The 18,099-nt window shown below is 46.8% G+C and overlaps 1 protein-coding gene across 2 annotated transcripts in view; it reads left to right on the forward strand.

Annotated features, from left to right (window-relative positions):
• The window catches only part of DAAM1 (dishevelled associated activator of morphogenesis 1), a 190,779-nt gene that overhangs the window by 137,271 nt on the left and 35,409 nt on the right, over positions 1-18,099 (forward strand). For both annotated transcript variants that reach the window (XM_082216882.1, XM_082216883.1), the window contains exons 10-15: positions 660-777; positions 3,312-3,450; positions 5,514-5,572; positions 6,551-6,738; positions 8,782-9,090; positions 9,884-9,991. In XM_082216882.1, the coding sequence (XP_082073008.1) occupies positions 660-777; positions 3,312-3,450; positions 5,514-5,572; positions 6,551-6,738; positions 8,782-9,090; positions 9,884-9,991 (921 nt within the window). The remainder of the gene's footprint in view (positions 1-659; positions 778-3,311; positions 3,451-5,513; positions 5,573-6,550; positions 6,739-8,781; positions 9,091-9,883; positions 9,992-18,099) is intronic.

Below are 18,099 nucleotides of genomic sequence, written 5' to 3' on the forward strand. Positions count from 1 at the left end.
ATTTTCACAAAAACCCCCATCCCAAATGGGCTCAGCATCACTATAAGTGAATCACACTCCTGAGCACTGTGTGAATTTTACAGTGGGTGTCGAAATTTACATTAAAATGGAAGAAGCAAAAATCCCACGATAGTGGCTTAAAAGTTATATTGCTTTCACCATGATTTGGACATACAGTTGTGATTGCTGCATCTTGCTAAACATAGCACTCACATCTGTTTGACAGCGGAACGGACTATCTTGGAAAATGGTGGACTCTCCTTTGTTGTTGGTTTTTCAACAGAGGTTGGGTGACCATATCTCAGGGTTTCTTTAGCTGTGATTCCTGCATTTCAGGAGATTGGACTGGATGACTCTTCCAACGCTACAATTCTATATTCTGTGCCAAGAGTTCTTGTACACCTGGCAAATCTTGACTGTGATTGTGAACATGCACGTGTGGACATAGACGTGTGCAAAATTTTGAACATTCATTGGTGGGGGGTGAAATGTTTGTGTGCACTTGCCCCCATCTATATATAATAAAGACCTGATTTGAAGACGGATTGTTCTGGATTTAGTGCAATTGAGGGCAACAACTTTTGACTTCCTGTGGCAATGTCAAGCTATACTTGGGGCATGGAAATATGAAACGTCACTTTTTGCCTATCCAAACACAGGTCCATATAGATACGAAAAGTGCAACCCAGATGTTTGAGCTTACGAGGAAGCGACTGACCCACACAGAAGCGTACCCACACTTCATGTCTATCCTCCATCACTGTCTCCAAATGCCTTGTGAGTAAATATAGAGAGATGTATTTTTGTATCTGTAAAGCACAGAGACGCAGGTGGCACTGTGGGTTAAACCACAGAGCCTAGGACTTGCTGATCAGAAGGTCAGGGGTTCAAATCCCCGCGATGGAGTGAGCTCCTATTGCTCGGCCCCTGTTCCTGCCAACCTAGCAGTTCGAAAGCACGTCAAAGTGCAAGTAGATAAATAGGTACCGCTCCGGCGGGAAGGTAGACGGCGTTTCCGTGCGCTGCTCTGGTTTGCCAGAAGCGGCTTAGTCATGCTGGCCACATGACCCGGAAGCTGTACACCGGCTCCCTTGGCCAATAAAGCGAGATGAGCGCCACAACCCCAGAGTCGGCCACGACTGGACCTAATGGTCAGGGGTCCCTTTACCTTTACATGTAAACCAGGCTGTGGGTGGTTTCAGGACTCTTGTTTTCTGTTGACTGAAGTTGGAAGTGTTGTAGCTGTAACATAAGGGTTATTAGAATGGGTTGCTTAAATCTTCAATGTTCTGCGAAAGCAGCAACATCTATAGGCTACGTACCACATTATTTTGAAGGACTCTTTGTGTGTGTGCTCATTTCAGCCCCTCTCTACGGAAGTGGATGAATGAGCTGGTGTCCTCATGATGAATGGAATGGTGTCCTCTTGATCAGAAATAGGAAATATGTTGCAATCAAAGTAGTGCTAAGGGGGACATTGAATCATCTCAAGGATTTTTACTTGTGCAGCAGAACATTCTCCCTTTTTCCTGTCACTGTGCACCCTTTAAATCTGTTCTGAGACAGAATTGGGGATGGCAGGGGGGCACACAGGGGGGGGGAGATGGGTGGACAGATGCCCTGCTCAAGCGGAACTCGTTCTGTTTGCACAATTAATTAGTTCAGTACTGCCCCAAATTTTTAAGGACAACATCATCTGCCCCAAAGGGCGTGGAGAAGGCTTCTTAACCCTGGCAAGAGAAGACAAAATGACAAGACTGGATTTGTAGCATTTATTTAAAAAACTGGGATGAACGCTTGCAATGGGAGGAGAGGGAGGGGGAGCAGCTTGGACTGCAAGATCGAAGGAAAGTAGGGTTTCCTCGTGAGTTGGTCTATAGAAATCTCTCTGGAGAGAAGATGCTGAGATCCCCACCACCCTTCCTGGGTCTCAGGTTTTCTGCTAATTTACATCTTTGTGCGCCCCAAGGACTTGCTGACTGTAGATTGCCATGTTGCGTTCCATAGAATGTTATGAAAGGAATTGAGAATTGAGCCTGGTGTTTGCGCAGGAATATTTTGGAACCGGCTCTTTCAGTCGTTAATAACAAATGTAACAAAGGAAAACAGAAGTCCTTCCAAGAATGGGATGAGTTTGCTAGATGCAACCCCTAATTATCTCCCCACTCCCCCAAAAAACAAACCCTCTTCCTCCCCTACAACCATGAATACACCATCTTGCATACACCAGCATGAATATATGTTAAAATCTGCAAAGTCAAAACTTTGGTGCTTCTCATTTGCAATGAAAATGTAATCTAGCAAAGCCTCTTCCCACTGAAGGTAGTGGAGGGCTGGAGGCAATTTATGCTCCATTTCCCCCTTCCCTCCTGCAGCCACTTCCTGTGCTGTTCCAGAGGATCTCCCCAACTCCCTGGAACAGGTTTTCAATGGGCTACGAGGTGGGGAGGAGAAATCCTTGAAAAACACACACACACCCGCGCTCATGTCAGCATGAGCAAAGTTCCGCTCATGGGAACACAATGGAAGCCGCTGAGTTCTCTGACAACGTAAGAGGTAGCTTAAATTGATTGTGTGCCATTCCTCTTCCCTCGAACAACACAGCTGCTATCCCAAACAACAGCAACAAATTTCATAAACAATGGATTTTGGGTTTTGTTTTGTTTTTACACAACCCCCCCTGGAGCATCCAGGAAATACGTTCAATCAAGCTCTGCTGTCATTGCAATCATCTGCACGGAAGATTTTCTCAATTACATCCAATTGCTCTGGATTTGCCTGGGTTTTCCTAGAAGTCCCATATCTAGCTCAGCTTCTTGTGTGATTTACTTCCCTGATATTTGATTCAAAAGTTGTGTACTGGGGTAATCCCATAGACTCTGAAATATTTTTATTTTTATTTATTTAAATCCTGTGTGTTTCCACGAGGTCACTTGCTACTTTTCATCCTGTCTGACACCCACAGATACAAACACCCCAACAAACCATCTTTCTCTCCACAGCTCACCTGAATTTAATGGTTGCCCAGATCCACATTTGTATGCAAGCATCTGCCTTAATTGCAGAAGCATTTTGGAAGATGCCAAACTCTCCCAAGGCCCCTCCGTCCTTGCCAAAAGAGGTCCCTTGAGAGCTGCTTCCTTAAATGTTTTGCATAGCTGCCTCTACAGTCTTGGAATGGTTTTGTGTTTGAAATGTGGAAGCAGCAGGAATCTCAGCAAAAACCGCTGGGTCTCTGCTGTGGGGGTCTAGCATGCATTCTCCCGTGTGAAAGTCTTTGTTAATATCTATCTCTCCTCCGTCTCCTTTAGATAAGAGAAATGGCAACACGGTCCATTATTGGTTGCTGCTTGACCGCATCATACAACAAATAGTTATTCAGAACGACAAAGGGCAGGACCCAGACTCAACACCCCTGGAGAACTTTAATATTAAGAACGTTGTTCGAATGTAAGACCCTCTTCCTCCTTCCTTCTGAACCAAATGCTAAATTAGGAGACTTTCTTTCGCTCTTTCTTTCCTGGTTTTATTCTGTATTTGGTGTGTGTTTTGATTTGAACATCTTTTTTTTAAAAAAGGCACGTGCTTCCAAGTTGGGTTTCCTGCATAGACGGGGCGTTGAGCTGGATGATCTTTAGAGATCCCATCCAATCGTGATTGCATGGACTACATAAGTCCAAAACAGGGATGGGTTTTTCTCCTTCCTCCGTCTTCAGTTGGGGGCGAGGCATTCAGTTTTAATCCTTTGTGTTTCCCCCGGATAACTGTGAACATATGTTCCCTATGATCACAAATGCAGGCAGCGCCCAATTTATGCTTGTCTGAAATGTGTATGACCATGCATGCACACACCAGACCAAACCTGGAAGTGACCCAAAAATGCCACCAAAATGAGCGTGGGTGGAATGCAGGATCCAGAATGTAACCTCCGCAAAAATCGGTCCCTGCCTGTACAAACTGTGTTTTGAGAGCATGGGACTCTGTGGTATAAAATTAAGGAGGTAAGAAGAGTACTGCTGAGTTGGGTCCAAAAAGTCCATCTAGACCTGTTCTCCATAGCTGCCAACAAGATGGCTCCAGGATGCCCATATGTTGTACATGAAGTCAGTAATACAGACCTCTCCACACTGTTGCCCCTGACCAACCAGCAATAAATGGCATGCAATCTCTGGATCAGTAGAAGCTTCTTCTTGCCTTCTGGCTTACAACCAGTTGAGGGGTGGGGGCTACTGCCTGTCAACTTCCTCTTCCTTGGTCTCAGTATTGCCCTTGTAACCTCTGCAGGGAGGCTGATGGAGGCAAAACTAGCATTGGTTGTCCATGCCTGCCATTGCCTCTAGCGCCACCTACTGTTGGGACTCCCTGTTTCCTGCCCTACCACTTTCCACTACTGTTCTGAACCATGGAAAGTCCATTTTTAGCCATCATAGGTGATAGACCAACCATGAATTTATCTGGAGCAGACTCTAGCACAGAGCTAAATGAATGTTTTTCCCTGCATGGATTTCTGTTTGGGCAACAGAATATTCTCCCCCTATGCACCCCATAAATCTGTTCTAAGGTTTTCCCCAAATTTGTGGAAATCCTCACATGGATGGGACAGGTTGGTCTTCTGATCTCCTTTTTGAGTAGTTAATTCCAAAAGTTATCCATACACTGATACTTCCCATGGCCCTTGTTACATTCAGAAAAGGCAATTCCTATTTTTCGTGCTCCCAGCCCTCTTCATCCATTTAGCATAACCTGTTTCTAATCCTGTAAGAGAATGGCCGCCTTGAAAGGTTTTCAAACACCTTTCTTCCCTATCAAGAGTCTGCTTTCGTTTGCCAACATTTCATGGCTGATAACCTTATCCCATAAGGTAGGGTTGCCATATTTCAGAAAGTAAAAACCAGGACACCCTGAAAGTTGTGGAGCTTTCTTTAGGAAGACACCAAAATTGTTAAGCTTTTGCCAAAATGCGATTTTTCGATTGATCCAGGATTGATTTCAGAACCCCCCCCCCCGGACCTCAATTCTGCCTTTGAAATCCTGGTAATGTCCAGGAAAATCCAGACATATGGCAACCCTACCATAAGGAGTGGTGTTGGTAAAGATTTATAGCATTGTAGTGGTTCAGACAGTGTCTAGAAAGCGTCTAGATTTCCTCCTAATCTCTTAAATCAGTGGTTCTCACTGGGTCACCAGATGTTGTTGGACTACAACTCCCATCATCCCCGACCACTGGTCATGCTAACTAGGGGTGATGGGAGTTGTAGTCCAACAACATCTGGGAATCCACAGGTTGAGAAAGGCTGTCTTAAATGCTCCTGGAAAATAACCTGGCAATACCGAGTGAGCCCAACCTTAGGCCTAGCGACCCAGAAGCAAAACATTGCCATTATAGAAGCTCTTGTGGGAGGGAAATGGACAAATTGAGCAAACGCATATGGGTGAAAACCTTAGGCTTTCCTTAATCCTCGTTTCCTATTGTATGTGGTGCTTATTGTTTTCATGGTTTGTTTTCTTTCTAGGCTGGTTAATGAAAACGAAGTGAAGCAATGGAAAGAACAAGCGGAAAAGATGAGAAAAGGTGACTGGTGAAAAATAAACATTCCGGCCTAAACCAGAAGGATAGGTGTATGGTAAAGCAGATCAAGGATGAGGAAGGAGTGGCCTTCTGAGGTGTAGGTGGACTCCAGTTCCCATCTTACAAGGCTGCTGGTGATGCTGACTGGGGCTGATGGGTGCTGGAGTCCAGCAGCAGGGCCTTGCGTTCCCCATCCATCCATGAAGGGTTACCATGACAACCAGGCCTTTGGTGAAGCATACCATATGTAGGAGAAAGGACCACAGGGGGAAATAGTAGAGTGGTTTGCTTAAGGCACCAGGTTCAAAGGATCTTGGGCAGCTAGGACTCAGGTGGGAGAGAAAAATATGCTTGAAGTTTTGGAGAGCCAACCTCAGTTGGGGTTCTAAGCTAGATGGTTAAGGCGAATCGTTGCATTTTATGGTTGTGAGAGGAAGTGACATAATGGAGGCGGGAGGCCCAAGATTCCTCCTAGCCATGTGGACAGGAGTTAGAACAGGTTAAATAGTAAGCCTGAGCTTTGAGGGTCGTGTGGAGCTGGTCTATAAACATTGGGGTTGAGGAGTACGGAAGTTAGAACCTCTATAGTGTGGCGTTGGAGGCAATTGGTTAGTTGACACAAGTTTATTCCCTTTGGCCATAATCCAGACATCTGCTACACAGACAAACAGTTTCACCTTCCTTGAGCATTTCTCGGAGGGAGATGTGGTCTTTTTGTGGGTGGGGGGAACCAGAGTTCACAACTTCCTGAGGTAATCCTTATCAAGAAAGGAGCAAAGTCAAAGAATCAGGAGCAGGAGCAGCAGGAAATCAGAAGCTTGAAGAGGGCATGTGGCTCAGTGGCAGAACATCAGCTCTGGATTGCAGAAGGTGGCTAGGAATGCCCCCTCTCTGAAGCCCTGGAGAGCTGCTGCCAGCTAGTGTTGACAATACTGACCTTTCAAACAGTTTAATCTCCTGTCCCTTTTTCTTATCACAAAGAACATCACGAGCTCCAGCAGAAGCTGGAAAAGAAAGAGCGGGAATGTGACGTCAAGACCCAGGAAAAAGAGGAGATGATGCAGACCTTGAATAAGATGAAGGAGAAGCTGGAAAAAGAACTGTCAGAGCATAAACAAGTCAAGCAGCAAGTGGCAGACCTCACGGCGCAGATCCACGAACTGAGCAGGGTGAGGCCATCTAACGTGGGATTGAGCCAGATCTCGCCATTAGCTAGTGTCGCACACAATCCCAGTCTCCAAGCAACAAGACACTCCAGAGGTTCCCATGTTTCCCCTGGGTTCAGTTTCCTTGGACCGAAGGTCAATGGAGACTGTGGTGTCTTTAGGGTATATGGTTTCATTTACACATATACACAACCTGAGCATAGGAGGGAGGGGTTCACTGCATTAACAGCCCAGCAGATCTTGCTTTCCCGTTAGGTTTCCAGGGTAATTTGGGGCCAGGACAGAGCACTACAAGCCTCTGTGTCTCCAGCATCAACCCAACTCATAGATGCACAGATCCCTTCACCTTATGTTCCCCATCCTAGGATGTCCTGGCATCTAGCCAGGTGAGGCAGGAAGAGACCCGCCCATTTGCCTCTATGGCAACAGAGCTCACTCTTTAAGATGTCGGTGGTGGGTAGGTGAGCGGCTATGGGCATTACCTTAACAAAGAAACTGGTTTGACTGGTTTAGCATGTTTCCTCCTGTAAATGCTAACCTCACAGATACAGGACCACCTGTGGACATTATCTAAACTGACCCCCTGAACCTATAAGACTGGTTTTATGAAAGAAAAGGTTCAGCTACAGAACTTGATACAGAAAGGTCAAAGACCTTTCTCGTCACTGAGAGGAGAAAGAGGCCAAAGTCGGGTGCTCGTATCTTTGCCTGAGTGAGACTCCAGCTAAGATCTTGCTTTCTCAGAGGAGAATTTAAGATGGCGGCACTACCTTGAATAGTCTGGGATCACCCAGTTTTGTAGCGTTGCTGAAGATAAGCATGGGTGGATTTTGATGAGAGTCAACAAAGAGCACAATATAAGCTGCTCTAAGCTTTGCAGCGTTCTTCAACCTTGAGTCCTCAGATGTTGACAACTCTCATTGGTTAATCTGCCTAGGGATGATGGGAGTTGTAGTCCAAGAACATCTAGGGGCCCAAAGTTGAACACTTCTGTGAAGGAGAAGGTGGTAATTCCTTGGTGTCGTTGGGCATCCAGTATATTTCAGGAATATCAACTGATTGTGGAGCAGTGCATTATTTTGCTATGGGATCCCAGTGGTGAAGGAGACTTCGTATAGCATGGACCCTTGCCTCTTGACTTCAGTGAGGACAGGCTCACACCAGCAGTCAGCCAAGGTTCTGGGACCCAAGTTTGCCGCTGGGTGCTGTGCCATCAATCCCAGGAGCCATGCTCTATACGGAAAGAGAAGCTAAGGTTATCCAGTAGTGAAGGAAAGCCACCAGAGATGTCCTCTGTTAAAACAGAAGAGTTTTCTCACAGCATCTTTGACAGCCCCAGCATGATTTTCTAAACTAGTTTTCTGCACTCCTTGCAATTTTGGGATAAATTAGACATTATGGGGGAAGGAGCTAAGCTAGGGCAGGGGTAGTCAACACAGTACCTTCCAGATTCTGTAGGATTGTCAACTCCCATCAGCTCCTCCTGGCATGATCAAGGATGATCAAGGAGTTGTAATCCAGCAACATCTAGAGAACCATAGCTTCTTCACCCTTGGGCTTGAGGAACCTCTTCCCCACTTTCCTTTCCCTGTTGCTGCTATCCCTCACATCCCAAATGCAAGGTGGAGATTCCTCACTTTCTCTATGTCAAACCTTGCTTCTCTTCTTCATTTTCAATTTCCCTGGCAATTTGTCTTTTGGATCCATCACTGGTAGGCTGAATGCCATCTAACTTCCTTATACAGTGGACGCTTAGGTTGTGAACGTGATCTGTGCGGGATGCACATTCGCAACCCGCAGTGGAGCGTCTGCACAAGCTCAGGTTGCGAGTCAGATCTTCTACACATGCACAAAGCACGATTTAGCGCTTTTGCACAGGCGTGACCCCTGAAACCTGGAAGTAAACCGTTCTGGTACTTCCAAGTTTCAGCGGGTGCCTAACCCCAAAAAATGCAACGACAAGCGTCTGTAACCCGAGGTATGACTGTATATTTTTCAGGTTCCTTGCAGTGACCGTATGTTCTCTCTCCCCTCTTTTTCTTCCAGAGAGCAATATGCGCTCCTGTCCCAGGGGGCCCCCCTCTGCCACCAGGTGCTCCTGGGTGCCCCTTACCAACAGCTTCCATAGGTTCTCTTCTCCCGGTCCCTCCGCCACCACCACCTCCTGGCGGGGTCCTCCCACCACCGCCTCCGCCGCCACCGCCTCCCGGTGGACCGCCTCCTCCACCAGGGCCACCTCCGCTTGGCGGCCTCACCCCAGCCCCGGGAGCACCCTTGGGATCAGGGCTCAAGAGGAAAAACATCCCGCAGCCCACAAACGCTCTCAAGTCCTTCAACTGGTCCAAGTTGCCTGAGGTAAGGAGCTTCTTCCATGGTGTGTGAATCAGTGGTTCTGGCTGTGCGGTCCTCCTCTGTGGCCATCGTCAACTTGTAGTTTGGCTGGTGGCCTCCAGGTGTTTCGATCAGCCCTAGCCATGCACGGCCATGTTGGTTGGGGCTGGTGGAAGCTGTGGTCCATCTTGAAGGCTTCCCACAGGGATATTGGCAGTCATTGTGAGAATAGGGTGCTGGACTAGTTGGGCTTTGGGGCCGCCATCTTCCCTGTGGCATCCTGCTGTCTTCTGCTTGAAGCAGAATTCTGGACTAAATGGACTATTCTGGAAAGAGAGAGGGAGAGAGAGACATTTCATCCCTCTCTGGCAAATCCACCCAAATTTGTGTGTTAAGGCAAAGGTGACCTTGACAAGGTACTCTGTTCCCATAGCATATGGTTTTACAATCATTTTGACATTTTAAAACTTGGCGTCCTTCCCCCTCTTTCTGCGGTTCCTTAAATTTATTTTTAACATCTTCTGCATATCCAAATTAGCTTAACTCACTCATTTATTTATCTTCTTTAAATATTTACTCTTATGTAGCTGCAGGTTATTACAATAATCCTGCCAGTGTTTTTATCTGTTTACAGTAAATATGCAATAGACCATTTCCCTTCTTTTATAAAAAGTTTGTTATCTTGATTTCTTATTCTTCCGGTAAGTTTCGCCACTTCTGCATAGTCCATAAGTTTATAGCGTATGGTTTCAGTTTACAAAATGGCGGCTTGTATGGGATAAGTGGTGCTTACCCCATCCTCTTCCCTTCTTCCCAGAACAAGCTGGAAGGCACAGTATGGGCTGGCATTGATGACGCAAAGGTGTTCAAGGTGCTAGATCTCGAAGACCTTGAGAGGACATTCTCCGCTTACCAAAGGCAGCAGGTAGAGTACTGCCAACGTGTGTTTTGTAAGATGGTCCAAAACCGCCTCCGTCGGGTGATCATTGGAATGCAACGTTTTGGCTTTTATTTTTACCATCCTTCATTTACTTGCGTAACACCATTTTAATTCGTCCTGTCAACTGAACGCCTCTGGGCATGTCCGTGTTGGTGATTTTGATGGTGGGCGCTTAGCCTGACAGGGGAGGTCTTGGGAGAAGTGTGTGCCGTGTGACAGCATTTTCAGAGGCAATGCATGCTGTGATCAAGTGACGGGTAACAACATTGCTGGGAATGGCTAAAAACTAACCACAGATTTAAATGCATGGGAATAATCCTGCGCACCCCCAATTTCGAGAATACGTTTTCAGTTGCGTATCTGAATGACAACTTTATTCTCTTGGCCGTTTGAACTGTTCGCAATGCAAATTGTTTGGTGCGTTCTACTTTATAGAAAAGGGAAACAAGAAGAGATTTGATCGTGTTGTCTAAAATTATGTCTTGTGTGGAGAAAGAGGAGAACACTGGGCCCAAGCGTAGAAGGTGAATGTTGGAAGATTCACAGCAGATAAAAGATAAAAGATAAAAGATAAAAGAAAGCATTTCTTCACACGATGCATAGTTAAACTGTGGAACTTGCTTCAGGAAGTAGTGATGCCCACCATTTTGGGTGGCTTTAAAAGAGGATTGGGCAAAGGCATGGAGGACGAGACTATTCAGTGGATACCAGCCACAATGACTAAGTTATAATAGAATATATATATATAATATAATTTATTATTTATACCCCGCTGTCAGGGAACTGCCATCAGTACTGGAGGGGGAGCGCAAAAGCCAGAGCGATTCCAGAGAGCGTCCAGGGTTCGGGAGGAGCAGCCCATCTTCTGGGGAAGAGAATCAGCGTAGCACCAGTGGAGAAGGGGGGCAGGTGGGGGAAGCGGCGAGGCAGTCCCATGACTCCTTGCCTGGGACCAGCGGGGAGAGTAGGGGTCCTCCGTTGCCCACGCCCTCCCTGCGCAGAAGGCTTTTGCACAGAGAGGGTAGGCGGAGACTAGGCGTCAAAGAACTTCTTTGCTGGAAGAAGTTTAAGAAACGCCCACTGACGGATTCTGCCAGCGATTGAGTCAGCCACGGGTGAGTGGCTGTCCGGACAGAAGAGGTTCACTTTGGCAGCCCAGCTAGGTGTTTGCACCCAGCCAGGGAGATAGGCACCTGCTTACACACGAGCAAACCCTTAGAACCATTACACCCGCGCATCTGGCTGAGTTTCCCCAGCCACTCTGGGCGGCTCCTAATCGAGTGTTAAAAACAATACAGCATTAAATATTAAAAACTTCCCTAAACAGGGCTGCCTTCAGATGTCTTTTAAAAATTGACATCTAATGGGAAGGGCGTTCCACAGGGCGGGCGCCACTACCGAGAAGGCCCTCTGCCTGGTTCCCTGTAACCTCACTTCTCACAATGGGGGAACCGCCAGAAGGCCCTCGGTGCTGGACCTCAGCGTCTGGGCTGAACGATGGGGGTGGAGACGCTGCTTCAGGTATATTGGACCGAGCCCGTTCAGCGCTTTAAAGGTCAGCACCAACACTTTGAATTGTACTTGGAACAAGTATCCATGACAGATGGTCATCCAACCTCTGCTTAGAAAGCTCCAAGGAAGGAAAGTCCACCACCTCCTGAGGCAGCCCGTTCCACTGTCGAACAGCTCTGCACCCAAGAATCATTCTGCAAAGAAGTTGCTGATTAAACCAGGAAGTCAAGAATGAGCAGAGACTGCTCTGCCATCTCAACCTGCCCACAGTCACCAAATTTCCCAGTTGTAGGCATCTAAGCCCCCTCTCCTGCTCTGAATGTATACATCACACAAACACAGTTCGTGAAATCCACATTTCCAAATGCACCCTCTCGCACATTTTGCTACATATAAAGCACTTTCACGCTGGACAAACCACACACACAGTCTTGTGTAGACGTGGTAATTGTGCAAACGTGTTTCGTGTCAATGCATCAAGCGAAATAGGTAAGGAAGCTGCCATGTGGGTCTGTACACTTCTGACAAGGAAATGCTTTCTTTTTCCCCAATGCAAGTGTCCCCAGCGACTGTCCCCAGGGCTCTTCTCTCACATTCTCAGGCAGCCAAAGGGAAGAGCACTTCTTTTTCCTATTGAAGACTAATCCTAATAGCTGTGCAGAAGGCTATTTATATTCTCCTTAAGGACACACCTGGGCAATGCACACTGCGTCGCAAGTAGGTCTCTGTGTACACCGTTGTCGCCAGCTTGTAAACACAGGAGGTGCTGCGACAGGGAGCTGTGGAAGATCAAAGCTCCTTAAGAGATCCTTTGCTGCGTGCCTCTCCCAACGCAGTGTTTGCAAACCGGTGTCTCCATTTGATACGTCGCAGTGCTGATTTCTCACGTGAAGTCTGAACTGGACCTCAAGCGGCCGTGTTTGCAGGGACCAACCCAGTAACACAAGCGGCTTTGCTTCGATACGCCTGCATTTTTCCTGTGCAGTCAAAATGCTCACCTAAAAAAAGAAAGAAAAAAGAAAAGTCATGTGCATCCGCCTGTCATATAAGCACACACAAATGCTTTAAAAAATAGGCGAAATATCCGCAGCACGCTACAGAAAGCTGTATAGATTTTCTCTCGGGTTTGCATTTGCAGGTTGACTTGCACTCTATACTGGTTTGCTAGCTGCTTGCTTGTTTTGTGGATCTCCGGGTGTTGCTAGACAGCAGCTCCCATGAGCCTCTGCAGCCAGTATGTCCAAAGGCTCTGGGAATGATGGGAGTTGTAAAGGTTAAGGTAAAGGCAAAGGGACCCCTGATCATTAGGTCCAGTCGTGACCGACTCTGGGGTTGGGGCGCTCATCTCGCTTTATTGGCCGAGGGAGCCGGCGTACAGCTTCCGGGTCATGTGGCCAGCATGACTAAGCCGCTTCTGGCGAACCAGAGCAGCGCACAGAAACGCCGTTTACCTTCCCGCCGGAGCAGGACCTATTTATCTACTTGCACTTTGAGGTGCTTTCAAACTGCTAGGTTGGCAGGAGCAGGGACCGAGCAACGGGAGCTCACCCCGTCGCGGGGATTTGAACCGCCGACCTTCTGATTGGCAAGTCCTAGGCTCTGTTGTTTAACCCACAGCGCCACCCGCGTCCCGATGGGAGTTGTAGTCCAGCAGTATCTCAAGGGCCACAGGCTCCCCAGCCCAGTTTTGAAGAGAGGGTCAATAATAATAATAATAATAATAATAATAATAATAATAATAATAATATATTATTATTATTATTAATACCCCACCCATCTGGCTGGGTCCCCCCAGCCACTCTGGGCGGCTTCCAACAAAACACTAAAATACAATAACCTATTAAACATTAAAAGCTTCCCTAAACAGGGCTGCCTTTAGATGTCTTCTAAAAGTTTGGTAGTTCTTTTTCTCTTTGACATCTGGTGGGAGGGCGTTCCACAGGGCAGGCGCCACTACCGAGAAGGCCCTCTGCCTGGTTCCCTGGTTTCATTCCTTGAATCTGAAGCGTAGATAAGGAAGTGTGTCTCTGTGTGTAAGTAAACGACAGCAGAGTATAGAGGAGGAACTGATGCTTATGTGAAGAATAATCAGCTTTGTCTAGTCTGGTGAAATAATCCTTTGGTGCTCTGAAGGTTGAGGACTCAGACACAGTTTCAGGGAAGAAGCAGCGTCAACCAGTAAGCTCTTTAGAAGGTGCAAGTTTAATCTCTTCCTGATGCTAATCTAGGGAAGGATGACCCACCATCTTAGGAGCAAGATCAGATGTCAAGAGTTACCAAGCACTGAAGTCCAAAAGAGCACCTTTCGGTCTTTATCGCTCTTGATCAGCCTGCACCAGCCTGGTGATCTTGGGATGTTCTGGGTCTGGGCGTGATGGGAGCTGTAGTTCAAAGGCGCCAGGTTGAGGGAGGCGGGTCTTGATGCTTGGGAGATGGAGAAATGGTTACAGGTATGAAGCCGTTGAGGAGTGTTTGGCAAAAGGTAAAGTGCAGGTACAAGGCTGCCTTTATACTTGGCAGCTTCCAAGAAGGTAGATTGAAATATATTTAGCACAGAAGCAGGTGTGCAATGTGGGTCTCCTAATTTATTGTCTCCTGTCCCCAAATTTCAGCCAGTGTGGTGTAGTGGTTAAGAGCGGTAGACTCGTAATCTGGTGAACTGGGTTTGCGTCTCCGCTCCTCCACATGCAGCTACTGGGTGACCTTGGGCCAGTCACACTTCTCTGAAGTCTCTCAGCCCCACTCACCTCACAGTGTGTTTCTTGTGGGGAAGAAGGGAAAGGAGAATGTTAGCTGCTTTGAGACTCCTTAGGGTAGTGATAAAGCGGGATATCAAATCCAAACTCCTCTTCTTCTTCTTGCCATTACCAGTTTTCATTCTGCAAATAAAAATCACCTTGAGCAAAGAACAAAAACCCTCACCCCACAGAATCTGTTGATATTTATGATTGGGGTTCTCCCCCCACTCTCAGTATTAATCTAATGGGGTACAAAATGACCCCTGCTGTCCCATATTGCCTACAGACACCAGAAGGATAGGGGGTACTGGTCCTAGGATTGTAAAATTGTGGAGTTGGAAGGGACCCCGAGTGCCATCTAGTCCAACCCCCTGCAATGCAGGAATCTCCACTAAAGCATCCATGACAGATGTCCATCCAACCTCTGCTTAAAAACCTCCAAGGAAGGAGAGTCCGCCACCTTCCAAGTGAGATTGTTCTACTGTCAGACAGCTCTTACTGTCAGAAAGTTTTTCCTGATGGAATCTCCTTTTTTTGTAACTTGAAGCCATTGGTTGGAGTCCTAGCCTCTAGCGCAGGAGGAAACAAGGTTGCTCCATCTTCTGTGTCAGTGATGGCCAAACTTGGCCCTCCAGCTGTTTTTGGACTACAACTCCCATCATCCCTAGCTAAAAGGACCAGCGGTCAGGGATGATGAGAACTGTAGTCCCAAAACAGCTGGAGGGGCAAGTTTGGCCATCACTGTTCTATGTGATATTTGGAGGTGGCTCTCATATGTCAAGTCTCCTCTTATCCAGGATAACATACCTAGATCCTTCAACTGTTCCTCATATGGCTTGGTTTCCAGCCTCGTGATCATTTTGGTCACCCTCCTCTGCACACCTTCCAGCTTGTCAATATCCTTCTTAAATTGTGGTGCCCAGAACTGGACACAGGACTCCAGGTGTGGTCCAACCAAGGCAGAACAGAGCAGTTCTTTGACTTACCTTGATCATGTCTGAAGCATCCCACCCCTTCCTCCTGCTGTGCTTTTACGCAGCTCAGTTTTATTGTTCAAGAAGCTCTTACTTCTAGCGGACTCTGGCAGCATTCCAGTCCCTGAGCTGAATTCTAATGCCCTGGGTTGCTTTGATTGCTTAAATTCCCCCAACAATTTCGACTTGAAATATTTATAGCACATTGTCATGATTTAAGCGCACATACACCCAGGTGGGGCGGGGCAGAGAGGAGAGTGTGTTCCAACTTCTAATGACTCACCGACTACTGCAACAGAAAGCAACCTTTAAGAAACGTGCTTTCCGTTGCCTCTGCAGTCAAAATATTTGGCACCAACATCTTGACATCCAAATCTAGGTGGATCCGTAGACGTATAACTAGGCTCTCTTTATTCTCCTGGTAATCTAAGAATTCTGGCAAAGAGGAGGAATGCAAATGTGCGGTATTAGTGGACTCAGAAACAGCGCCAAAGTGCGACAAGGCAGCTGCCTCTGAGCACAGGATTTTCAGTGCTGTGTTGGGGATGGGTGTGGGATATAGCTACGAATGATAAATTAACATGTGCAAGTAAGGTAAGACGGGGAATATGCAGGAGAAATGATTTTGAGGAGGTATGGAAGGTCTTTGTAGAATTTGTACTGTTAAAATGGAAAGGGGTCAAACCATCGCAAGAGGTGTTGAAATTTTGGGAGGCTGTATAGTTATAATGGAATGGTCTCAGTGGTGGGGTACACATTTTTATTCTTATTACTTTGTAGTTTACTTTTTATTTTTATTTTTATATTTTGCTAGTGGTCTTCGTAAAGATCATATCCGGGAGGAAGGATATACCGTATTTTTCGTCCCATAGGACGCACCTAGGTTTTTTTGGGGGGGGGGGAAATAAAGGGAATTTTTTTCCCCTTTATTTCCCCCAAAAAACCAGGTCGGGGAATCCAAACCAGGTCGGGAAACAGCGGGATGGCGGTGCTGCGCCTCCCCGCTGTCCCCCGAGCTTGTGGGGCTGCCCAATATCTGCCCAAAGCGCGGGGCGCTCTGCTTCAGCGCTCCCCACGCTCCGGGAAGCAGGCTGCTATCCGCACCCTAGGGAGCCCTGTGGGAACTCCCGCGGGCTCCCCAGGCTTGCTGATAGCTTCCTGAAGCCTGGAGAGCAAGAGGGGTGCGCACCGACCCCCTCTCGCTCTCCAAGCTTCAGCGAAAGCCTGCATTCCCCCCATAGGACACACACAGATTTCCCCTTCATTTTTGGAGGGGGAAACGTGCATCCTACGGTAGATCTTTTAAATAAATGAATAGGGCCCTTTGCTTACGCACTTCTGGTAGGCGGCCTGCCTCCTGCAAATTAGTTTGGGGTGGGTCTCATTTTGCCTTTGCGCCTGAGCCAGAATCAAGTCCTTTCCCCCCTGAATTTGTAAATATTTGCATAGGGAAGATTGCCATGAACATCAGGAAAGGGCTATTGCACTTGTAATAACAAATACATCCATGCTTGCTTATTTACAGGGCTAGAGAGGGGCAGGGAGGTTTGGCCCTGAGCCACTTTCTGTCCACAAAAATCTGTCCTCATAGCAAGAGGGAATGAAAGAACAGTCTCTTCCATATAGCTTTTGAACTTGAAAGGCATTAACATTCCTGGCCGTGCCATTATTAGGGATTTTTAAAATTATTATTATTATTATTATCATTATTATTTAGTCATTGAATTTATATACCGCCCTATACCTGCAGGTTTCAGGGCAGTTCACAGAACAAAATCAAAATATAAATCCACAAAATACCTAATCAAAATAAAAACAACAACAATAAGCCTCAGCCGTGTGATTCCGTTGCCTTAAACTGTTCTTATCAGAACTTATGCAATCATACCTCAGGTTACAGCCACTTCCGGTTGCATTTTTTTGGGTTGTGGACTGCTGAAACCCGGAAGTACCGGAACAGGTTACTGTGCAATTATTAGCAGAACTGTTTCTGTGCAATTATTAGCAACCCAACGTAGCCTGAAAATGGGGGCAGAGGGAATCAGTAACATATACGTTTCTCCTTGGTTATTACAAGGTGGTTTTTCATTTTTCGTTTTTACGGGCTGAATGATGCCAAGTGCATCTCACTTTCATTAGGCTGCCACCCTGCACAGTGCATATATTTGAAGATCCTCTCTTCTGACACTGCAAAAGCAATAAAGCTGCCGGCTGCATATCTGTGTGCATAGAGCCATCTCGGTGGAACTGGATTTATGAGTCATTTCTGTAGCGCTTGCAGCGTTCTTCCGCCGTGCTTTGACCCGCTATTCCCGAAGAGCGCCTTCCTTTTTCTTCTCCCTCCAGTCGGATGGATGCAAAGTGTTTTGCCCCCGAACCATCCACTAATGAGAAATGGGACGAGGGCTGGAATCCATCTTCTGTGGCATTTCAAGCTAATGGCGCAATTAAAGGCCACTTTCCGCTTACGATAGTAAAGTTTGCTAAGAAATGGGTCCCTGGTTCCAAGGGTTTGCAAGCTGAGACTCAGAGCGTGGGAGACGGTGGCAAGCTTGGCAGACTTCCGTTTGATGCAACCAGGTGGCCCCTGCAATAATAGGATGCTGGAGCTGAAGGACCCAGTAGCCCGATCCCCCCAAAATCTCTTTTATGGTCTTAATCATCACTCAAATAACCTCTGCATGGTGGTTCTCTGTTACTGAAAACAGGCCTCTCTAAATATGGAGATGCTTGTAAACTTCAATAAAAAACCATCCATGGTTTTGTTTTCCTGCAGTGATTACTCAGCCACACAAGTTGTTAAAGTAATCCCCTGGGTATTGGGACAAAATCCAAACTTACTTTGGTGGTTTGAAAAACTCTTTGTAAC

Source organism: Podarcis vaucheri (assembly GCF_965113315.1).
Source record: "Podarcis vaucheri genome assembly, chromosome: 1".
In the NCBI taxonomy this organism is placed as follows: domain Eukaryota; kingdom Metazoa; phylum Chordata; class Lepidosauria; order Squamata; family Lacertidae; genus Podarcis; species Podarcis vaucheri.